This window comes from Mus caroli, unplaced genomic scaffold, assembly GCF_978045245.1.
Source record: "Mus caroli unplaced genomic scaffold, Mus_caroli_1 scaffold_1, whole genome shotgun sequence".
Taxonomy (NCBI): Eukaryota; Metazoa; Chordata; class Mammalia; order Rodentia; family Muridae; genus Mus; species Mus caroli.
Window position 1 is genome coordinate 132,755,874 of NW_028227256.1, and position 23,669 is coordinate 132,779,542.

Here is a 23,669-nt window from a genome sequence, read left to right on the forward strand (position 1 = left end):
AGGACCAGGGGGAGGAAGTGGGAAGGTCGGTGCCTGGGCTGTCTGCTTCCAGCTCTGGGGAGGGGCCTCAGGAGAACTGCAGAGAGAGGTTCCGAGCATTCAGACAAAGCCCCTTTGCCTCTGCCTCCCAGGAAAAAGTTCCAAAAGAAGGGAGCCAGCCAAAGCTTCAGTAAGGCTGCGAGACTCAAGTGGCAGTCCCTGGAACGGAGGATCATTGACATTGTCATGCAGAGAATGACCATCGTCAACCTGGAGGCTGATATGGAGCGTCTCATAAAGGTGGGATCTACCTCCCCATCTCTCCCATCCCATGCTCCGCATGTCCCGTCACTTCTCTGGCTCCTCACTCCTTCCCATCCCCCACCCTCTGCCCCCATGCCTCTTCTGACCTCTGGACAACCCCAGACAGGTGGGCGGCTTGGTGTAGGAATTGTGGGAGTTGTGGGCAGCAGCGCCTGTGCCTGAGCTGCATCTTCCATCCCTATCCCCGCCCCCACCCCATTCCCAGAAAAGGGAGGAGCTCTTCCTCCTGCAGGAGGCGCTGCGGAGGAAGCGGGAGCGCCTGCAGGCTGAGAGCCCAGAGGAGGAGAAGGGGCTACAGGAGCTGGCTGAGGAGATCGAAGTGTTGGCAGCCAATATTGACTACATCAACGACAGCATCACTGACTGCCAAGCCACCATCGTGCAGCTGGAGGAAACTAAGGTGCCCCTAGGACCCAGCCTGGCTGGGTGGGGGGTGGGAGCCCTGAATGTGTGGACAGCCCTGTGTGATGCTTTGTCTACTTTTCGCTCTTAAAGGAGGAGCTGGACTCAACAGACACGTCAGTGGTCATTAGCTCCTGCTCTCTGGCTGAAGCCCGCCTACTGCTAGACAACTTCCTCAAGGCATCCATTGACAAGGTGAGCTGGCAGCTGCCCTGGCACGAGGCAGGCATCGCATACCCTGGTAGTGAAGTCCATGGGTTTGGCTCCTTCCCACCTGCGTCATTCACAGGCTGGGACAAGCTACTGAATCTGCAAGCCTCGGGTTCTGGGGCTATAAAACCCAAACGTTGACAATACAGAACTTGTAGCTGGTTGTACAGAATGTTGCACGTAGGGGCTTGGCACACTACAGAGCTTCAGTTAAAGGTGCCCCAGCCCAGGCGCGTCCACGGCAGGACTGGGCTTGGGTCTGTTAGAGGGAGAGAGAGAAGTGTATACATTGGGAATTGGGGAACAGGAAACAAAAAATTACATTCTACCTTCTGCCTACCAGAACGCCAGGAGTCTTTTGGGCCCCTCTCCTTAATCAGTGGTCAGTGAGTATGTTTCCTTCTGTCCTAGGACTCGAATCTTGGTGACAGACACCAGCCAGTGTACATATAGTTAACTGGAAAGAGATTGGGAGGCCACCCTGCCTGACTCTAAGCCAGACCCTCAGTGGCTCCTCAATGTTGCTTTGTGTCTTAGGGAACTTTGTTGATGTTGGAGGGTTGTTCGACATTGATAAAATGTCGCACACAGAGTGGCTGGTGCAAAAGGGCTTTACTAGGTCTAAGATCCAGGTGTCAGCAGGGTGTTTTTTTCCATAGCCTCCCTCCCTGGCCATTGTTTCCTCCCCGTGTCTTGACATGATCTTCTGTGTAGCTTGTCATGATCTATTATAAGGACACCAGTCATACTATATTAGGGACCACCCTATGACCTCATATCATCCTGGCTCCTGCTCTAAAGGACCTGTCTCCAAGTACAGTCACATTTTGAGGTAACAGGGGTTGGGACTTGTGCATATGAATGAGGGGGTCACAAGTCCACCCACAACAGAGTATATGCTAAGGTGACCGTCACCAATGTGTATATAGGAGTCTAGGGGATACAGCATCAACCACAGGCCAGAAAGAGTAAGCCCAAGCTTTGTTCTTGGCCTCCAGGGACTTCAAGTAGCACAGAAGGAAGCCCAGATCCGGCTGCTAGAAGGACGCCTAAGACAGACAGACATGACAGGCTCTTCCCAGAACCACCTGCTCCTAGACGCTTTACGTGAGAAGGCCGAGGCACACCCCGAGCTGCAGGCCCTCATCTATAATGTGCAACATGGTATGCATAAGCATAGGGAAGTTCCCCTGCCTCAGGATTCCCTCAGAAGCCTTGGTCTGATTCTACTGGGTGTACCAGAGGGAGGCCATGTCTCCTTTCCCCATACTCTGATGGGGTCTCTCAACCTCTTTCCTTCCTTCCCTCCCTTCCTCAGAGAACGGCTATGCAAGCACAGATGAGGAAGTTTCCGAGTTCTCTGAGGGGAGGTGAGTTTTCAAGCAGGGAGTCAGAGGCTGCCTCACAGCATTCACTGGGGGTGGAGGAGGGGTTGCCATAGGGCCCCAGGCCTGAGCAGAGATTTGCAGGCTCTTTGGGATCCAGATGTCTAAGTCCTAGGGAGATGGAGTGTAACTAGCACGGTCCTAAACTTTCTTGGCTTCTTCCCTAGCTTTTCGCAGTCATTCACCATGAAAGGCTCCACCAGCCACGATGACTTCAAGTTCAAGGTAAGCCTTGCTGGAAAACAGGCTACAGGTTTATAGGGGCCAACGTCCCAGCCCGATCTCAATGACTGTAGTTCCACACCCCGAGCTTCAATTCAATTTTATCCTCATCAGGAATGGAAGTGCCAAGAAGGACCTTGCCTGGAATTGGGGGCGGGGAAGGAAGAACTAACCTGGAATTTGCTATGTAGACCAGGCAGCCCACCCTTTTCGAGACGGGAGAAGTGACTAGAACAACTGAAAAGCTTCTTGCTACTCTACCCTGTGACATGACATGACACGACCCAGGGACCCTGCTTTACAGAACATCTCCTTCCCCACTGAAGACTCAGGGTCAACGCTGACTCCAGACCCCTGGTTATCTTTCCCACAGCTGTTTGTTCAACTGCTTGAAAGGGAACAGGAGGAGAATGTTCTTAACAGCCAGGGGGTAGTGATTAGAATGGCCCAACACTCAAGGCTTATTAAAGTCAGACTCAGGAAGCTGCAGACTGCTGTGAGCATTGAGTTGTGCCTAGTCCCCGGCGAGCTGACTGGAATTCAGTCTGGACACTGCGGTTTGCGTAGTCCAGCAAAGGGCTTCCATCAGCAACTCTCCCTCAGGCCAGGCAGTATCATTTTCCTCAGAATTCACCCACCTCTCTGTCCTGTGCTCTGTTCTGCTTTTTTTCCCCCTAGAATCTCAGCCTCCTGTGTGCCTGGGATGGCAGGTCTGTGGCATCGGGCCAAGCAAATGGTCCGTCAGTTAGGCAAATCGGTTCACTCATCCCTCCTTTCCTAGGGTGAGCCCAAGCTATCCGCACAGATGAAGGCCGTGTCTGCGGAGTGCCTAGGACCTCCATTGGACAGCTCTACCAAGAACATCACCAAGTCCCTGGCCTCCCTTGTTGAGATCAAAGAGGATGGGGTGGGCTTCTCTATCCGGGACCCCTACTACCGGGACAAGGTCTCACGCACCGTCAGCCTGCCCACCCGGGGCAGCACTTTGTAAGAAGGGGGATCCAGGTACCTGGGATCAAGGTGGGCAGAAAGTTAGGTCTCGGATTCACTGGAGCCTTCTTTTCCAGCCCTAGGCAATCTCGAGGTGCCACGGACACGTCCCCTCTGACCCGAAGGAAGTCTTATGACCGGGGACAGCCCATCAGGTAAGAGCGTCTTCTAGAATCTACTCCAGAGTCACCGTCAGCCCAGGCCTTAGAATAGCTATGAGCTGCTTCTCTGTGGACCATCATCATACACACTTGCTATGGCCCAGCTGGCCTCAGTCATTCAGCTTTGCCATGGACCCTGGCCAACCATGTCAGGTATGGGCTCAAGAGATGCCGTCTCTCTCCACAAGGCACCTGGAAGCACATAGCTAAACCACAAGCTGGAAACTCGCAGTGCGCACTCTAACTGGATGGCCCGCAGCAGCTTTGATGGTGTTGTCCAAATGAGCTTTAGCCTCTTTTTGTGGTCTTAAAAACTTCGTAGTTTCCATTCTTTCAAAGGCTTCCTTCTATGAGGGAAGCTCAGACTATCAGAGAAGTCGCACTGGATTCTCCAGTTAGTTAGATACACAGGGGCCCAACTCTGCAGAGTTCCCATACATATGACCCTTTATGGCCCGACGGTCATATACTTAATCTAGAGGTTTGGTGGTCTTTGCAGCTAAATAGTGAGGCATTAGGGCTCAGAGTAACCATTGCAGCCTGCCTTGCTGAGAGGCAGAAAAAGAACCTACGCCAGCCGCCAGCCTCCTGTCTTTGCCAAAGCAGATGCACATAGCACTGGCTTGCATGTGCTGCTGGTAGAGGGGAGTTGAACGGACATCAACCCTGAACAGACCCCAATGGACTTCATCTTCAGAGAACACGCTGAAGTTGTGGTCTGAGGGTGAAGCGGAAATCATGAATCCGGTCCAAAGGGAGGGGGATGTCGACAGCTTTGCAAAGAGAGGAATGAGCGGGCCAGCAAGGTCATAGACTCTTCCTTGAAGGAACTGTCATTTCTCCCGGTTCAAGCATTCTGAACACTGAATCGTTGAATCAGAGTCACTGGTCTCAGGGAGGATGAGGGCTGCGTTCCTGTGAGGAGATGACTGCGATGTCAGCATCAGCATCCCCTTTTATTAGGTCTGTCTCTATTTAAAGGCACCCTAGTTATCGGATGCTATTGCTTCTTAGTACTGAGCTCGACCACAGCACTGTGGCGCCAAGGAAGCTTCTGTAATCTTTCCCAGCTTTCTAATGCTTAGCAACATCCAAGAACACTGTCCCACTATGCATGCCTTGGGACCAGTTCAGTAATCAAACCCACCATATTGGGCCTGGTAGCCCACAAGCACCCAGGAAATAGAGGCAGGAGGATCATTTGCAAAGTCAGGGCCAGTCTGGTCTACATGGTGAGATCATGTGTCACAACACAAACAAAAATCAAAAGCATCGTTAAGAAGCACAGAAGGCAATAATAAATAAAGGTCGCAAGCAAGGTACCATCAGGGTTGGGGTGGAAACAGCCTCTGCGAGAAGCACGCATGCCAGTCACTCAGAATTTTCACTACACTGCTTTGTCTAAGTCTGTGATTCACACAGAAAATGACTGTGGGATTGCAAGCAGATTCCAGCTAGTAGGTGAATCTCCAAATACGCTATGAGGAAGTGATTTTTTAAGAGGCTGAAGAGATGGCTCTGTGCTTAAGAGCTCAATCCGTTCTTCCAGAAGCCCTGGGTTCAACTCCCATCTCTCACGGGCTTCCCTCGAGTTCTAAGGTGTTTGGTGCTCTCTTCTGACCTCCGCAGGCACCACACGCACACATTGTGCATTGACACCTGCCCACACCAAATCAAATATATATATATATATATATATATATATATATATATATATATATATATGTGTGTGTGTGTGTGTGTGTGTGTGTGTGTGTGTGTGTGTGTGTGTGTGTGTGTGTTGGTTTTTGGAGACAGGGTTTCTCTGTATAGCCCTGGCTGTCCTGGAACTCACTCTGTAGACCAGGCTGGCCTCGAACTCAGAAATCCGCCTGCCTCTGCCTCCCGAGTGCTGGGATTAAAGGCATGTGCCACCACGCCCTACTCAAATAAATATTTTTTTAAAAAGAACAACTTCTAGGATCTTGACTGGGGCCAAGCAGGTCTGAGGTCCCTAACACAACAGACTCCATCCTCTGGGGCTCCCCTGGTGGGAAAGAAGCTAGGTGGACTTATGGGCAAGGATCTGATCACCGATGACTCTCTCTGCCCCCATTTCCCAGATCCACAGACATGGGATTCACACCTCCCTCATCACCTCCCACTCGGCCCCGCAACGACCGCAACGTCTTCTCTCGTCTCACCAGCAATCAGAGCCAGGGCTCAGCACTGGACAAGTAAGGACCTGTGGAGAGCCAGGGAAGGCAAGCATTGATGCCGGGAGGGAGCCTGCGGGACGGGTTAAGTGGGTAGGCTCCAGCCCTTCTGTTCCGGCTCCTCTGAGCCATGAGGCCCTGACAGTAGCATCTTTTCTGTACTGACCAAGGGTCTCTCCTTCCCCTCAAGCATGCTGGGACGCCAGGAAAGGGCAAGAGGGAAGTTACCTCACCAGGGTGGGACAGTCAGAGTCAGGTATGGTGACCTTGTGAGGCAAGCATACCAGAGGGTGCTCTAAAATGCCCCCTTTTATCTGCTTCTGCTGTCTTTGCTGTTCTTGGAAGCCCTTTCTTTACTGTCCCACCTGATTGCAAGAGCTTTACACAAGGTCCCATGATCCTTGAGCACTGTCCAGCAAGCAGAGACCACTGGGTCATCCCCACGTGGGAGCCTCACCTGAAGCTGTACTGCAAGCTCCTGTTGCTATGCTACAGTTGCTATGGGGTGCTCGGCTGTACTCACAGCTCCTGTTGCTATGCTATAGTTGCTATGGGGTCGTTCTGTTCACAGCCATCTCTGTATTCAGAAGGTCCTTAATGTTGCTCTGCAGTCTGCTGTACATGCATAATTCCAGCTGAACTGTCAGTCAGCCCAAGGATGGTCTGTCCTCCAAGGTTTGCATAAGAATATGGGCCGAAGCAGAGCCCCAGGGCTCTCACCTAGAGAGTGGCTCAGAGTCTGGGGCTGCTAACTCTAACGGAATAACTCTGACAGTGGAACTTTGCCTTGGGGCAAACCCCATCATCCCTGATTTCACCTCTGTGCTCCCCACAAGCCCACTGTGACCATCCTCAGCTCTGTAGCTCCTCAAAGGACACCTTCCTTTTCCCCTAAAAGCTTTCCTTCCATGAGGAGCAATGATGTTGTGACTGTCAGGGGAGCCTAAACTGTAGACTGCTTGCTGTACATGATACATGCTCTGCCCAGCCTCTCACATAAGTACCCCTTCTGGCTCGAAATGCTGCTCCCTCAGTGATAAGACCATGAAGGCAGACCCAGAAGGTCAGCATCCTGACACTGTCCTAACCCCAGGCTTGCTTCAGCTCAGCTCCTACTGAAGGGGCTGTGGGTGTGTCTGGCCCTCATTACCATAATACAGTTCTCTCCCCCAGTGCCATGCAATTGACTTGACAGGCCACTGTTTATTATTTGTTTCTTTATTCTGTTTTTTGAAACAAGGACTTGCCATGTCTCTAGACTAGAAAACCCTGTTCTTCTGCTTTAGCCTCTTGGGTGCTAGGATTACAGGCATGTGCCACAACATCCAGCTTAAACGGGATCCAGCTTAAACGGGTCTGTCTTCTGTCCTTCCTTCCTTTTTTCCTCTCTGTCTCTCTCTGTGTCTCTGTGTCTCTCTGTGTCTCTCTGTGTCTCTCTGTGTCTCTGTGTCTCTCTGTCTCTCTGTCTCTCTCTCTCTCTCTCTCTCTCTCTCTTTCTTTCTCTCTTTCCTTTTCCCAAGAATTGGGCTAGGATCCTGCCCATCCTAGCCTGCTCTTCAGGCTTTGGGCCTATCCACTAGTCCAGTCTTGGGACCCACATGTAACAGACTTAGCTTCTAGACATGGTCTCAGCGAGGAAAGAGCAGCAGGGCTGCTTTGCGACCTTGGGCAGGCTTGCGCATTGCTGGGGTGACACAGTCGGCCCCAGCTTATGCAGTGTGGGCCAACCAGAGAGCTTGGAACTAGCAAAGAGACCTGGAACCATCTTCCCAAGAGTGGGCTAGCCTCCCACACCTCCTGTGGCTCCCTCCTCACCCCTACCCTGCTAGCTGAGAGACCCCCTGGTGGCCCACTGCTGGGGGACTCTCCCAGCTCCCAGGCCAGTTTGTCCCCTCCCCAACCCCACCACTCTCCTCGAAGGCCTTCTTCCTCTGCCTCTCTCTGCCTTCCCTGAAGAGAATAACCGCCCTCTGACCTCCCTGCGCTGTTGCTGCCGCTGCTCCCGCCATCCCTACATGTGTTTTCCTCTCTCCCCTAATCCAGCTAATTTTCTGCCCTTCCCAGGTCTGATGACAGCGACTCCTCTTTGTCGGAGGTCCTGAGGTACACACAGAATGTCTCTCATGTTTGACTCCCCTTCCGCTCTCTTCTTCTTCTCTTTGCCTCATGCTCCACCAGCCCCTCCTGCCTGTATGCCTGTCCTCCGCATGCAGCCCTTCCTCTCCCCCACCCTGCCTCTTCCATATCCCGGTCCCTCCTGAGATCACCTCTCACCCCATGGTTCCTCCCTCTCATGGTGACCCCATGGCCTCAGACTATGCAATGCCTGGCTAGAGCTAAGGACTTGTGGTGAGGGAGGGTGCAGTTGCTTTTGCAGAGCCCTGTTCTCTTCTCCCTAGCCCCCTGGGCAAGGTGGGGGAGGGACATGGAAGCCTGGGTCAGAATGGAGGTGTAGCAGAGCTTTGCAGAGCGAGAGGTACCATGAGGACCATGTCAGCCTGCTAGTCCTTTGTTGAGTGTCACTGGCTATGGTGGCTGTGCTTGCGGTTCTTTGTAAGCTAGCTTGTGTTGGTGGGTGAATCTTACAAACTTCAGCTCCGAGGGAAGCAGTGCCCTGCTTATATCTCTTAGCATGCAGTGTGTGGGTGTCTCCTCCCCCAGCCCATGGGACAACCAGAGGCTGGTCCCTCAAGCCTACTGAGCACAGATTCCCCCACAACAAGGGGTAAGACTTGGGACCCTGGCAGCAGAAGGCTCTCTTCTAAAGGCCGAGAGCTCCCTCTAGCTCTCCACGCATGCTTTCTGCTCACCAGGCTCTGTCCCGTGGTTAGCACCACTTGATTGATCCTCCTGTGCAGTGAGGCCTTGCCAGCAACTGTTACCTGTATGTAACACACCATCCTCTTCAGAGTGCAGGCTCTTGATGATACAGGTTCACGGCAACCTTGGCCTAACTCAGCCTAAACTGGTATCCCAAGTCAGGAGCAAAAGCAGCTTGGGGAGCTACTTCTACATGTGTTTATCTGGCAAGTAGGCATGCCTGACTAGTATTCTGGTGTTGCACCAGCCACAAGCAAGTCTGCCATGCTGTGTAAAAGTGCCACAAGTGGGATCTTGGCCATCTGGTAAACCCCAAGCCACTGCGCTTCTGTCAGCAACAGTGTTGTCTTTTGAACAGCTTGAATGTGGTTTTAGATGTAACCTGGCTGGGTCTCATCCCAAAACACCTTCCTGAGACAGACAGAGTCATCATCAGAACCCCAAGAGGTATATATACTAAAACCCTCATGCTGACCTGGCTTTATTCTTTCTTGCTCATGGAGCACTGTGCAGAACAAGCGAGTGCCATTCCAGGTCCAGGCAGGCTAGTTCCAGAGAGGCCCGAGCATCCCAGCCCCAAGATGGGCTGTGGTCCCCTAAGGTTATCCATCCCTTTGAGGTTTTGGAGGGGGACATTATTTGTTGGTTGGTTTGTGTTTGATAAGGTTTTCCTATATTGCCAGGCTGGCCTTAAGCTCCTTTTGTAGACCAGTCTCGCCTCAAATTCACAGCAATCCTCCTGCTTGAGCCTACAAAGTGCTGGGATAACAGTGCCGATTCATCCCTTTGTAAGTGATAGGCACAGGTTTGACTATGTTGGTCCAAGTAGGGGCTTTTTGTAGATGTCCATCCACCTCACTGCTGGAAGGTGCCAGCCCCAGGACGCTGACTGGCAACGAAGTATGGGGAGGGTAACGGCCTGGATGTCCTTCCCTCTCTCCTTCCCTTCCCCCATTTTTGATCACCAAAGAAGCATGTAGGCTGATGGGAGCTACAGAGGCCTGTTCTAACACTTGGGCTTCTGCTCTGCCCCACCAGAGCTGGCTGCATGCTTATCTCTGGCTTCAGGTTAGGTAGCCTTTCCTACCCTGTCCCTTCCAGCTTGCCTGGCATGGGCGTCTCCTGCAGTGCTAAGGATGGCAGCCACAGCTCTTGCTGGCTCTCAGACAGTGGTGATATTTTGCTAGCAGTCTCAGTACCTCTCATGAGTCATTGTCCCCTCTCAGCCCAGACCCCTCTCTTTCATGTGCCTCAGTCAGCCTGGCCCCTTGGCTGACTGTCACATCCTCTCTCCCTCTCTCCCTCTCTCCTGGGAAGGGGCATCATCACCCCCATTGGCGGAGCGAAGGGAGCTCGGACGGCTCCACTGCAGTGCGTCTCCATGGCCGAGGGTCACACCAAGCCCATCCTCTGCCTGGATGCCACCGATGAGCTGCTTTTCACGGGATCCAAAGGTTCGTGAAGACTTGAGGGGCCAGCGGCGTTAGGCTCGGAGTTCACACGCCCAACCACACCCCTGGCTGAGCCTTCCCTCCCATGCAATCCTGTTGGCTCTACCACGACCCACTCCTCCAGGTCACCTTTCTAGAAGCGTCTCTGAAGTCCCAAATCTCAACTCTCTAAAACCATCACTTCCTCCCCAACATTACCCAACCCCCACATCATCTCTGCAGCTGCACCCAGGCAGTTCCTCTGGTCTCAGCAGTAGAAGTTTATAGTCCTACAACCAAGTCACCATAAAAAAAGTTAAAGCTTTGACCAGAAGAAAGGACAAATTTGTATCAGACATACATAATAGGAAACCTGTGTATGCGTATGTGAATATATGTATATATGTATGCATATATATATATATATATATATATATATATATATATGTACATACACAAATATGAGGAGTTAACTACCAACTGAGGTATGATTGATTGGCTCCAAGGTTTTTTATGTTTTCTTGATGCTTGGTCATTTAATAAGCAGGAGATTTGTAGGAATTTTATGTCAGTCCACAAAGGTCCCAGAACTCAGGGTTATTTAAAGCTCTCAGCCCTTTCTTGGTTTCCTGAGTTTTTGTGAGACTGCACACGCATGCGCGCCTGCTTCTCCCTCAGACTTGTTTCCCTGTCTCTGGCAGACCGTAGCTGCAAGATGTGGAACCTGGTGACAGGGCAGGAGATTGCAGCTCTCAAGGGTCACCCCAACAATGTGGTTTCTATCAAATACTGCAGCCACTCGGGGCTGGTGTTCTCTGTGTCCAGCTCCTACATCAAGGTGTGGGATATCCGGGACTCAGCCAAGTGCATTCGGACACTCACGTAAGTCTACCACTACTTGAGAATAGTGCTTCCTTCCCTGCTTCGGTGACCACTAAGCACAGCACAGCCTGATTGGGTGAGCACGAAGATCCTTGCTAGCCCATACAGTTGCTTTGACTCCCAGGGGGTAAGGTGGCTTGGGGGACAGTTTCTGAACAGCAAGCTATGAGCCTTTGGCCTATCTCAGTCCTCCAAGCTCAACCATTTGAGATGGACTGCATAAATCCCAAAGACCAGCAGATGGCAGCAGCCTTCAAAGCCAGGCCACACAGATGCGCCACCCAGCATAGCATGGTCCTGCTTGTAAGGCCACAAACCCTCCAGAAGTCAGGTTTTGTCCTTATGTGTCCACGATAAATCACAAATTGTTTAACTTGACAGTTGGAAAACAGACACAGAGGGTATTTAGGGCCCTGAATTTATTCTGCATGATGCAGTAGTCACAGATAACGTTACGCATTTGACTGAATCTACAGACTATAGAACACCCAGAGTGAGCCCCGCTGTATGTGATGAGCTTGGGTGATGCTGGGTCCGTTATAGGTCCGCGTACTGTAGCACTGGATGTGCTGTGGGGCGCGGGGTGCTGACAATGGGGAAGGCCCTGCACAAGGGGAAAAAAAGAAGCGTATGGGAAGGCTCCGCCTTCCACCCAGTTCTGCTGTCCTTATTTATAGATATCATTATTTATTTATTTATTTATTTATTTATTTATTTAAATGAAGTCTGGGGGCTGGGATGAGGAAACAGAGGCACGGAGAAGTTAAGTGATTTGTGCATGAACTAGCCAGCTTCAGAGCCTCTCCTTGGACTCTAACAGGCTATTCAAACCCACCCACACACACCGACAGGTCGTAGAGAAATGTCGGATTGAGTCAATCTCTCCCCTTGGCCCTGCTTCTAGGGGAAGCTGTTCTGCCCAGATAGGGAAGGAGACATCCTGGAAGAAGTGGCTTTCTGAGCTGGCCTGCGTGATGTTTCTTCGTTTCCTGGCCTTAGTGGGTAGACTCTTCTGAACTCTGGCTTTGCTTTTCCCCCTCTGGGTAGGTCCTCAGGCCAGGTGATCTCAGGAGATGCGTGCATAGCCACATCCACCCGCGCCATCACCAGTGCCCAGGGGGAACATCAGATCAACCAGATGGCCCTCAGCCCCTCAGGCTCCATGCTATACGTTGCCTCTGGCAATGCCGTCCGCATCTGGGAGCTCAACAGGTCGGTGACATATCTGGAGAAGAGGCCCAGGGAAGGTCCACAGCCCTCTGCATGGGGTGACCCACTCCTGGGTGGGCAGGACCTCAACTGTGCCTCCAATCCCCCACTGTATGACCTTGCCCTCTGCCGCTGAAAATCTTGATCCTTGATCTTGCTTTGAAGGGGAGACAGAGTAGAGTGGCCAGGAGTATCTATTCCAGATCAGATTCCCTCCAGTCCCCTGATCCGATATAAGTGCCCTCTGACCACACTATCCCTGCCTGGGCCTCTCCCCACTGCAGGTTCCAGCCCATTGGCAAACTGACTGGCCACATTGGCCCAGTGATGTGCCTAACAGTCACCCAGACTTCAAACCAGCATGACCTCGTGGTGACGGGCTCCAAGGACCACTATGTGAAGGTACCTACAACTGCCTTGACACCTCTGCTGTGGCCACCTCTGCTCTGAGGCTTGAGTGGTGCTGTTTACCGGGAACACGTAAAACCCAGTGAGACTTCTGGGAACGGCCGCTCGAGAGGGCGTCTTGAAGAAGACAGGAGGATGTGTAGATAGAATTAATCTGTAAATGGTGAAAAATAACGACCTCAGTGTGTGAGGAATGCAGGTAGAACCTCTGAATGGGAGAGGATGCGGCCATTAAAATGATAGATTGGGGGAAATACGAAGTACACAGGACCCAGTGATTTAGTTTGCTCTCTATGGGTATGGCTGGACACTTCAGTAGTCAGAAAGTAAAAAGGAACAAATAAATGGAGATGGGGTCGTGGGACTATGGCAGTGTCCTTCCCACAGTACTCCAGAGGGCCCCGAATGATCATGCCCCTGTCTGAGCTCTGCCCCTCCTCATCTGCAGATGTTCCAGCTGGGCGACTGTGTGACAGGCACCATTGGCCCAACCCACAACTTTGAGCCCCCTCACTATGATGGTATCGAATGCCTGGCTATCCAAGGAGACATACTCTTCAGTGGCTCCAGAGACAATGGCATCAAGAAGTGGGACCTGGACCAGCAGGAGCTCATCCAGGTTTGGGGAAGGGAAGGGAGGAGTGTCCTAGGGCAAGGCCGCAGGCAGACCTTAGCAGAGCCCTTCCAAGACTGCCTGCTATCTACCCTCTTCTCTGCTGCCCCCACGCCCCTCTCCCTGCAGCCTGCGGGGATTCCGTTGGGGCCCTCTATACCCTGCTCTTGACAAAGCCCTTGTGCCCAGTTCTTTGTGGGAACACTTGACTTTAGCCTAGCTCTTCTGTGGGCTGAAGATTTCTTCAGCAGCTCAGATTTAGAATGTGGGAGCTGGGGAGAAGAACCCATCTGGGCTTTTAAATCCCCCCAGCCTGGCTCCTGGGAATGGTAGGGTCCATCTGCATGATAGAGCTGCCTGGAGCCAGGCAGCATCCCAGGCATCCCACCACCACTAGCAGGAGGGGTGATGTGCTCCTGGGGCCCTGGGGCAGGCCCTCTCTCTTCCCTACACCTTATGAGCCGTGGTCCTTCCACAGCAAATCCCCAACGCTCACAAGGACTGGGTGTGCGCCCTGGCCTTTGTACCCGGCCGGCCCATGCTGCTGAGCGCCTGCCGGGCCGGCTTCATCAAGGTCTGGAACGTGGACAACTTCACACCCATTGGTGAGATCAAGGGCCACGACAGCCCCATCAATGCCATCTGCACCAACAGCAAGCACATCTTCACGGCCTCCAGGTAGGTGCTAGGCAGAGAGAGCCGCTTTGCTCCCCTCCTAGAGTGACCGAGTTGACAACTGGCTCAGGGCTCCGCAGCTGTCCCCACACACAGATCCGATTCATGGAGCAGAATCCCGTCAAGCACCCCTCTTTATACTTACTGCTCAACTTCACTGAGCACTAGGCACCCAATGTCCTGGGTGCTGCAAAGGCAGGGGATCAGGGAGCCACTGGGCCCCAGGCCAGGACTTGCCCCCCACAGCGATCCCAATGGCTCTCACCCCGTAAGGGCTACAGACTGCCCTGCACCACTCCCACACCTCTGCCCCTCCAGCTGTAGCTCTGGCCCCTGTGCAGGCAGTGCCAGCTCCTCTATCCCAGGGACACTACTCAGCTGGGTTTCTTCTTTTCTCTCCTTGTTCCCACCATGTCCCTTCTCTCCCCTCCCATCTCTTCCTATCTCTCTTCTCTGCCTCTACCTCCCACCCCACCCCCAAATAGTGACTGCCGGGTAAAGCTGTGGAATTACGTCCCTGGACTCACCCCCTGCCTTCCTCGAAGAGTCCTGGCCATAAAGGGCCGCGCCACCACCCTGCCCTGACCCTCCCCCTCCCTCTCTCACTCTTCCCCTCTTGCCTTTTCCTGTCTTTCCCCCACCTCGATCTGAGCTGCTTCTTCACGGTATGAGCCTGTTTTACTCTTAACCTTCTAACTTCATGCCCTGCCTGGCCCCACAGATCGCCCTCCCTGACCGACCCTCTTGCTAGCATGAGCAGTGGGCCAGAACCCTAAGGTGGCAGAGAACAGGGGGAGGCATTCAGGCCTGGACACAACACAACAGGAAAGTCTGGGACACCAGTCTTGCAGGGTCTTGCAGAGCATGGCCTGGGCCCTCCCCTTGCCCAGTACCCCTCCCCGTGAGGTCTTCACTGGTCCTAAGCAGCATCTGCCTTAGCCCAGCCATATGTGAGGGAGGTGGGAAATCTGCCCAACCTTTGCTTTGGGGTGGGGATGGGGCAACCAGCAGGGTCCACACCCACAGCTGAGCAGCTTCCCTCTGTCCTCCCCAGTGACCTGACAGTGAAGTTCTGGAGTATACGGCGGCTACCAGCAGCCCATCCTTGAAGTTAGGACTAAAGGTGGCTAGACCGTCAGATCAGACCCAGCAGCCTACCCAGCACGGAAAGGAAGCTGTGGCCCGACCTTACCAGAACAGCCAAGTTCACCGAGTACAGAGGGTGTGGCTCTTCTCTCCCTCTGCTTCCTCCACCACCCCCCTCTGTCCCTCCCCTGCCTCCTAAGAAAGACGAGGTGGAGGAGGGACACAAGCTGTGAAGCCAAAGGGCACACCGCTGCTCCACCTGTTCCCTGCCTTCCTCTCAACTGGCCACATTGTCTCCTGCTGAGCCAGCCCTGCCCCTCCCCCAGGCCCTCAGCCTCCGGTGAGACCGAGGGAGAAGCAGAGAGAAGCCCCCATCTATCTTCCAGTGAGCTAGCCTCCTCTATGTCTCCTAGCCCCACCTCCGGAGCCACTTCACCTGCCTCTGAGCCCACCGAGGTAGTTCTCAGGTAACCATGGAAACCAGATGTAAGCAGCTGAGTCCTGCTGCTCACCCACAGCCAATCCCAGTGGGGCCCGGCCCAGTCTTTCCTTGAGGTTCTCTTCTGCTGGGGCCTCAGAGGAGCTGTTTAAACAGCTCCTTTGGGGGGAAGGTCAGCGGCATTGCAGTCATTTAATATATTGATTTTTATTTTTGTGTTCTGCCGTTTGCCTCCTGGAAACTGACTTGAAGTTTCTTCCCATTCTTCCCTCTGCTCCTGGCGCGGAGGTGGGGTGGGGGTGGGGGTGGGGGTCTTCTCTCCAGAGCTCCGGGGCCTTCCCTCTGCTTGCTCTGCAGAAGGATAGCCTTCTCTATCCTTTGCAGCTCTGACCATTGCCCCCGGATCTGCCCATGCCGGCATACCTTCTAGGATAGACCAGGTCTCTAGGCCGCCTAATGCCGCAGTGCCTTTCTCCATCCTGAGGCCTGATATCATGCCGGGCAGCCTTATACTAGCCATGCCCGCAGCCCACTTGTGTCTTCTACTCCTGGGCCTTGTGCCCACAGCCCCTGAAGGTCAGAGCGTTCATCCCAACAGCCCAGGACCAGGGAGCTTGGTGGACTGTCCACTAGGTAGGCTTTGAGTAGTAAGGGTACCAGGTCCTTTGCCTAACCCCCCAGCCAGTTATGTTTCCACCCCCAAGGGGATAGGGAACATCTTCAGCTTTTCCTTTAGTTGTTCCAGAAACAGCCTTAAAACCAGCCTGGGACAAAGGCCCTCCCTTTTCAATTAGCGTGAGGAGGCAGTGACTCCTTGCTTCTCCCCTTGGTGCTGTGGACTCAGCGGCTGGGATGAGGTGAAGTCAGTGTCTAGCGCCCCCTACTGGAACAACTCTGAATTTATAGAACTGGGCCATGAGAGGGGCCAGCTCCGTTCCTCCCCCTGGCTTCCCCTGCCCTTAAACTGGTCCACACTTCCTCTCTTGCTTCACTGGTCTTATGCATCCTGGTCTCATTCCGGGATCCATGAGCCTCAGCCCCATGCAGAGGACGTGGTGACTCGTGAACTTTGGAGAGCTAAGCCTCTGTACTTAGCTCTTCTCCCTCTAGGGCGAGTACATTGGTGCCTGTCCATGAGGCCCTAAGATGGGAGAGTTAGGAACTGATAAGGCCAGACCCTCTCTGAACCATCCCAGAGCTGCGTCTGAGGCTGAAACTAAGAAGATTGTCCCGCTTATTGGTGGCTCCAGCCAGACACGGTGTTAAGTCTGGGTACATGGATATTTAGAACGAAGCACCGGAAAAGCAGATCACCTGGAACCTGGACCGTCTGTCTGCAAAGACCAGAAATTCTCCTTCCCCTGCTTATCCTGGGAGTGTTAAGGAGCATCCTTAGCACTCAGAAGTGACCATCTTCTCCTTCACCCACCTCCACCTAAATGGAAAGCCCGGACCTTACACCCTGTAAGAAAACCCAGAACCCGTCTGCATGACTGTTTACAAACTACAGAAACACGTGAGACTTCTGTCCCGACCCCAGAGGCTGGGCCGCCCCAGCCCGGGGTGCCTGTACTGTATGTATAGCTGCAAGGCCAGTTCTTGCACAAAGTGTGTGTGGTCTTACAGCCCCCGCGAGAGGTGCTCACCGGCATTACCCCTTCTGCCATTTCTGATGGGTCACTACCTCATGGCGGGGCTGCTATGCTGTCCCAGCGAGTGTCATTGACTAAACTTGAAATCGGAGCTCTGAGCTCATCGTCCCGAGCCATTCTGAGCTGTGTTCTGGGAACGTTGGAGTCCCTGCCTGCCCACCCTTTCAGGGATGTCCAAGGTACATAGTCAGGGGCAGGACCCCAGCTCCACTCATTGCACAAGCATCCTTCTTGTCGGAAGCACAAACTGGTTGTGATCTGAGCACAACAGCAGGTCTCTGGGTAGACGGTATGAGCAAACTTGGGCCCAGGAGGTCTTTCCCAGATGGGCTTCGTCTTAGGTTAGACCAGGGCTGCCTGTGTCTGTGAGGTTAGACCAAGGCTGCTCATGTCTTTGGCTGATGCACTATGTACACTGGGAACTATTAATCTACTCCTTGTGCCCATCCTAGGACTTGAGGCCCAGGCCACATCTGTATGCTGTGGGGGTCCTCTCTAGACCCGCACACCCCAAGCCTTTAACAACCAGAGTATAGCTGGTACCTGACCCTACTGAGCCTGAAGAGCCTGGACCCAGACTCCCATCTCTTGAGCTAACCCCAACATCCTTGCTTCTGATATTGATTAGCTTCCATGGAAAGTGTCTACTGCCCCCACTCTCTTAGATCTTTTCTGTGCCCAGTCCTGGGCCAGGACCCATCCCAGTATTAACCAATTCAGTGTTTGGTCTTGTTGGTGAGGCTTGATCCGACGGCAGTCAGCTCATGCTCATGCTGCCTGGAGCAGCCTTAGAGACTGCAGAGGAAAGAGAGAGAACGCGAAGAGTGAGAGGCTGACCCAGCGCAGCCCTTGATGTGGTCAGAGTGCCACCACAGCTACTTGAAAAGGGACAGCTATGGACCTGGGAGTAGCCTCCCACCGTTGCTCCAGCTGCAGGCTTGGAATTGTCTTAGGCTGTGTGGCTTGGGCAAAGGGCAGCTTAAAGCACAAACAAGGAGAAGATGCTGCCTTGCTGAAGGATTCTTCTGCTAGCCATTGTGGTGGTGGCGCCAGCAGGAAGCTGCTGAGAAGGCAGGACATTACATCTCTGCCCTGCCCTCTCCCAGTTCCTGGAGGCCTCCCCTGGAGTCTGGGCTGGGTGCAGCAGGCACACCCCCTTGGCTGTGCCTGGTATGTTTGTGTGGGCAGGACCTGCCCTGCAGGAGTGGTGAATTCCTTCCCACCATGTAGCCCAAACCTGCCACATCTATCCCTTTGTCCTTTCAAATAAAAAACTGCTTACTGCTGCTCCCTTTGCTGAGCACAGTGGCCAGTTCCCCAGCAGACCTTCCTGAGCCCAGCCCTTTCACCTCCTGACTCCCAGGTCTTCACTGCTCCTTGTGAGCAAGAGAATCTGCAGGGAAAGTTCCGTTTCTTTGACATCATTGTTGTGTCCCCGGTGTTCCCCCCCCCCACTTCATCTCCAGCACCCAGCTGGCCTCCCTCATCCCTGTCCCTTCCACCTTCACTCCTGTGTCCTAAAGGCTTTGTCAGAAAGTGGGAAGTCGGTACTGCCGAGAGTCAGAAAAGACCACTGATGTCTTGGTGCCCTGCCCTGCCCTGGCCTGCCCTGCCCTGCCCTGTCACCAGCTCTTATGATGGTTGCCCCTACCCAGACTGCAGGGTCTCGTTTGGCTCATGCACTCTCCTGTGATGTGGTAGCACAAGGTGTGTATATGTTTTGTACCTCTGCTGACAACTGTACATAGTGTATGAAAGTTATTTAAGCCTCATGCTGTACATTTCTGTTCTGGAAATCGGATGTGTGTGTTCTAAGAGCTTGTCATAAATAAAACCATTGTCCACAGAGGTGTGGCTAGTGGGTTGGTGGCCTGGGGCTGGTAGCTCTTTCTTAGGCTTGGGAGATCGTTTGGGGGTAGGTGTATGAGAGTGGCCTTTGTGACTGAGCCCCAGACTCTGCACTGAGTTTAGGGTTCTGTGGAGTGTGCTACCTTCTCCCAACCCTCTATGTAGCCTGCAGGGCTCAAGGCAGGTACAGCCATTCAAGAGCAGCCATAAGCAGTGAGCACACAATATACAGGTACTGTTCAGGGTGCTCTTTGCTAGGTCATCCCTCTACCTGGTAATAGGTGATGGTCTCTTTATGAATGAGAACGGTCATGACACAGGAGGGACTCACCCTGCCCCTCCAAAGGTGCCAATCTCCTTCACTAGCATGGCACATGCCTTCTCTAGGACTTGGGACTCCCAGTGTGTGTCTTATGACTTCTGTCTAGCCAGGACGCCAGGAGCATCTTTTGTTGCTTTGAAGGCTTCTGAAGCCCTGCTGCTTATGCTGACCCAAGGAGCCAGAGTTCCATGCTGGGACGGGAGGGGTTCTGAAAGAGACTCTGCTACAGCAGAAGAGCGCATGAGAGGGGACCCTTAGCCACAAGACAAAGTACACCCTGTCTCCAGCCTCACAGGACAGAGCCTCCTGCCTTGAAGAATGGGGTGGCTTCCTGCAGATCATTGATTTTGGCTGGGCAACTGAGTTCCACCCCATGCCAGTCTCCTGCCCCTCCCCTGCTCTCCACAGCTTCTGTTTTACACAAGTTCCTATTCTAGGCCACTGCCCATTGTGAACTGTGGGAAGTATGACACTGGGTGTGGCCAACTGCTGCTGGGATAGTCCTGAGGCGGGGAGGGGGAGAGGGCACTTGGTTTACTTCCCTTGCACCGACTCCTCCCTCAGGTCCCAGAGGGTTGACAACAAGAGTATCTCAAATTCAGGTCAGCCTGTGAGGACACTAACACCCTTGGCAAAGGACCCAGGATTTTCAGATTCTTAAATGTGGGGGGTGGGGGGAAGCGGGGGCTTGAGAGATGGCCAATGGTCAAGAACACTTGCTGCTCTTTCTAAAAACCTATTTACAGCTGGGCATGGTGCTGCACACCTTTAATCCCAGAGGCAGAGGCATGTGGAGCCAACCAGGTACCTCTGTTCCAGCACAGCCAGGGCTACACAGAGAAACCCTGTCTCAAACAAATAAATTTACTAAGTAAATATAAAGATTTATTTTTAATTGTGTATGTGTGTGCAGTTATGTGCACGCACACGGAGGTCAGAAGTTGACACCAAATGTCTTTCTCAAGCACACTCCACCTTATTTATTTATGCATTGGTATTTTATTTACTTTTGGCTCCTTGAGACAGGGCCTCACTATCTAGACCAGGCTGACCTCAGAGTCACAGAGCGGCACTTGCTTCTGCCTCCCAAGTGCTGAGATTAAAAGCATGTACCACCATGCCTGGCTACCAATTCACTTTTGAGATAGGGCTCACTGAATTGAGAGCTTGCCTATTCAGCCTGGCCAAAAAGCCCTGGGGGTTCTCCTATCTCTGCCCCCCACAGGGCTTGGATTACACATACACACCCCCAGGCTCTGCTATCTTCCATGGGTCCTGGGATCATGAACCAGATGGTTACACTTGTACAACAGACACTAGTGACTGAGCCCCGGCTCAGTTGGTGCCATTCACTGCCCAAGCCAGATGGCACCACAAAGACATATTTTTCCAAATCCCCCACTTTATACCCACAGGGAATTGAGGCCTGGAGAGGCCAACAGAATTAGTGAAAGGGGTAGTAGAAGACAAGTTTCTAGAACCATTTCTTTTATCCCTGTATCCAGGTTTGGCTAAAGAGAATGGGTTCAGCCTTGGAGGAGGTTTTTCTCCCCAAATCTGTTGCTAGTTGTTTGGTTTGGTTTTATTTGAATATAAGATGATGCACTATCCTTGCTTATAGCAAGGTATACTTGCCCTTTGCCCGTTGAATATAAAAGATGCACTATCCTTGCTTATAGCAAGGTATACTTGCCCTTTGCCCGTTGAATATAAAAGATGCACTATCCTTGCTTATAGCAAGGTATACTTGCCCTTTGCCCGTTGAATATAAAAGATGCACTATCCTTGCTTATAGCAAGGTATATTTGCCCTTTGCGGGCACGAAAAGAGCTACAAGGTGTTTCTGAGTCTTGGGTATTTCTACTTCCATGTATAAAAAGTGTTCAGCTCGGAAAGCTTCCTGGTGGTAACTGGTGGCAGCTGATGGGGGAAATGAGAGACAAGCCCCTAACCAATGCAGTAAGAGATTAGTGAGGCCTCTACTGTCACCTCTGGGCTTGTGTGCAGGCAGGTGAACTTGCAAGATAATGCAAGGAAGATGTGCACCTGGGTGGGGAGCACCCCAGGTTCCTGAAGCCTTGTGTGTAGGAGACAACTGGGAACTTCAAAGCCTGAGCCTGGGACACCAGGTCTACTTCACAGTGAACAGGACTCCAGCCAAGCCCAAGCCTTCTTGTCCAATGGAGGAGCTTGCATTTGTTTTGGGAAAGTAGATTGTTGTTCTACAAGCTTTTCTCAGTGACTGAACGTCAGGCACAGTGGTGAGGTGAGAGGGGCTACTGAAGCCTCAGAGGGCCCTGTATAGACCTAGTACACCCCAAGGACTTACTGATGGGCAGATCTCAATAAGACTGATTCCAACAGGGGCATGAGAAAGTGCAAGCACTGATCTAGTCCCCTTAGCATGGCAGAGGAACTACGACTCTTTGGCAGAACAGAGAATATACTTCTGATATCTGGGTCAGGGGTCCTTTTGGCCACAGCCAACTGTTTGGACAATGCCCACGGTGCTGCTTTTATAGAATGATCCTATCTACAATAGGTAATCACACTCTCTGTGAGCTCTCTCTCTCTCTCTCTCTCTCTCTCTCACACACACACACACACACACACACACACCACAAACAAACAAACAAATAACCTAAATCAATTTTCTGCTTCAACTAGCCAGAAGGGACACTGTTGTCTATCAACAAAAACACTGCTCAGCCACTAGAAGAGTTCAAAACTAGCCTGGACCATATAGCAAGACAAGTATCTCGGAATAAAGGGTGGATATTGCAAGACACACCTATAATCCCAGCACTTGGGAGACTGAGGCAGGAGAACATAATTTTGAGTCCAGCCTGGGCACATGGCAAGTCCCTGTATAAAAACAAAACAAACAGCTGCCTCGTACAAATGAACTCTCGATACCTCAGGTGTTTAACATGCAGTCTGTAATTCAAGCTGATTCAAAGAAAACCACTTACTCTGACTTTAGGTCACATGGCTAAATGGGAGTGGGCACGAAGCAGCAGGACCCGAGAAGCCAGTCTGATCCAGATGCTCTGTACATAAAAGGCTGCTGGTGACCACGAATTGACATCCATCTCCACAAAAATCATGATTTCTCTTTTTATTAGCAGAGTTCCGCAGGGACACACCATTTCCAGTACAGGACTCAAGGGTCACTGCTGTCACAGTGTTGATGGTGCACCTTGGGCCTTGGGCCCTAGTGTGCAGGCTCAGCAGTATCTCCTTTTGATCCTCCTCATGCAGAGGAGGTAGGAGGAAGGGGTCTTGGCTGGCATTACCTTCTCCTTGGCTTCTAGGATGTAGAAAGTCTGCACGGTGAGGCAGCTGACCATGGGGTCAGGGTCTCTCTGCATATACCTGAAGGCTTTAACAGATACAGAGGATGGTACAGTAAACAGAAAAGTGACCAGGCTGGACCAGGAGGACCCTGGCTCTGCTTGGAGAAAGGAGGCAAACTGGCAACTTTTACAATGCAAGCAATGATTTCTTCTACAAGTCCACACTGTTAATTACAATCAAGACCCCAAAGTTGCCCCAGGCTCAGGGAGACACAAAACAGGATGCCTTTTTGGTCCCTCCCCAGCTCTGGTCTCCTCCATCCAGTATGGAGTCCTCTGACCCCCAGAATTGCAGCCCAGCAGAGAGCCACACCTGGGGGGGTCACTGTGGAGAGAGAGAGAGAGAGAGAGAGAGAGAGAGAGAGAGGAGCACATGTCTCAAAGACAGTGAGATACATGTTCCCACAGTATAACATGAGCAGTGACGAAGCTCCTGAGAGAAGGGGCTGAGGACCCTGTGGTACCTCAGGGAAGAAGGTGGGTAACTTTCTTAGGGAGAGTTTAAGGGACCAGCCTGGCTGACAGCCTCAGGGTCAACGGCAGTAAAGTCTGTAAGAGTGTAGGAAGCAGAGAGAGAAGCTCTGACTGAGAACCCAGGCCTCTGTGCCTTGGGGACGAGGCTTCTGTCTTTCTGGATGGATGCTGGTCTTTATGAACCCTCCTGCCTTCACTTCTAAGATACCCCTCTGATACCAGTACCTCTAAAAGATTCAAGCAGTAGGCAATGGGGTGACTACTCACCTGCTAATTCCTCTTCAATTTCCTCTTCCTCAGCCTTATGAAGGTTCCAGATGATCTGACCTATGGTGGCACATATGTGCTCAGCAGTCTCACAAGGGGTCAAGGGGCTCTAGCTGTAAGCTACCTGATAAAAGTCGTAAAAGTCATCGTCCTGACCCTCTGTCTTCACCACCCTTGCTTACCAGCCTTAGGGCTGGGCTTGCTTCATGAGGCCAAAGTGCTTCTCCAATTCTGTGAAGGACTCTAGTCAATTGGACCAGGTAAAGGCTTAAACAAACACCACTTCAAAGGTATTGCCCAAGGGGTGACATGAGGTAGCA

At 52.4% G+C, this 23,669-nt stretch overlaps 2 protein-coding genes across 8 annotated transcripts in view; one reads left to right on the forward strand and one right to left on the reverse strand.

Moving 5' to 3' along the window:
- The window catches only part of Kif21b (kinesin family member 21B), a 43,850-nt gene extending 28,174 nt beyond the window's left edge, over positions 1-15,676 (forward strand). For 2 of the 7 annotated variants that reach the window (XM_085841439.1, XM_021184303.3), the window contains exons 19-35: positions 132-279; positions 509-703; positions 799-900; positions 1,914-2,079; positions 2,234-2,285; positions 2,468-2,525; positions 3,304-3,509; positions 3,590-3,667; positions 5,776-5,889; positions 7,933-7,971; positions 10,006-10,142; positions 10,820-11,000; positions 12,048-12,212; positions 12,494-12,611; positions 13,066-13,236; positions 13,709-13,908; positions 14,960-15,676. In XM_085841439.1, the coding sequence (XP_085697565.1) occupies positions 132-279; positions 509-703; positions 799-900; positions 1,914-2,079; positions 2,234-2,285; positions 2,468-2,525; positions 3,304-3,509; positions 3,590-3,667; positions 5,776-5,889; positions 7,933-7,971; positions 10,006-10,142; positions 10,820-11,000; positions 12,048-12,212; positions 12,494-12,611; positions 13,066-13,236; positions 13,709-13,908; positions 14,960-15,014 (2,185 nt within the window). In that variant the 3' untranslated portion in view covers positions 15,015-15,676. Of the gene's footprint in view, positions 1-131; positions 280-508; positions 704-798; positions 901-1,913; positions 2,080-2,233; positions 2,286-2,467; positions 2,526-3,303; positions 3,510-3,589; positions 3,668-5,775; positions 5,890-7,932; positions 7,972-10,005; positions 10,143-10,819; positions 11,001-12,047; positions 12,213-12,493; positions 12,612-13,065; positions 13,237-13,708; positions 13,909-14,390; positions 14,588-14,959 lie in introns of those variants that run through there. The other 5 variants (XM_085841432.1, XM_085841433.1, XM_021184430.3 and 2 more) reach the window with 5 other exon arrangements.
- A 6,717-nt stretch (positions 15,677-22,393) lies between these two features.
- The window catches only part of LOC110301141 (maestro heat-like repeat-containing protein family member 7), a 35,000-nt gene continuing 33,724 nt past the window's right edge, over positions 22,394-23,669 (reverse strand). Inside the window, exons 21-22 of the mRNA XM_021171409.3 lie at positions 23,350-23,409; positions 22,394-22,634 (exon numbers count right to left, since the gene is read on the reverse strand). Coding sequence (XP_021027068.1) covers positions 22,480-22,634; positions 23,350-23,409 — 215 coding nt within the window. The 3' untranslated portion in view covers positions 22,394-22,479. The remainder of the gene's footprint in view (positions 22,635-23,349; positions 23,410-23,669) is intronic.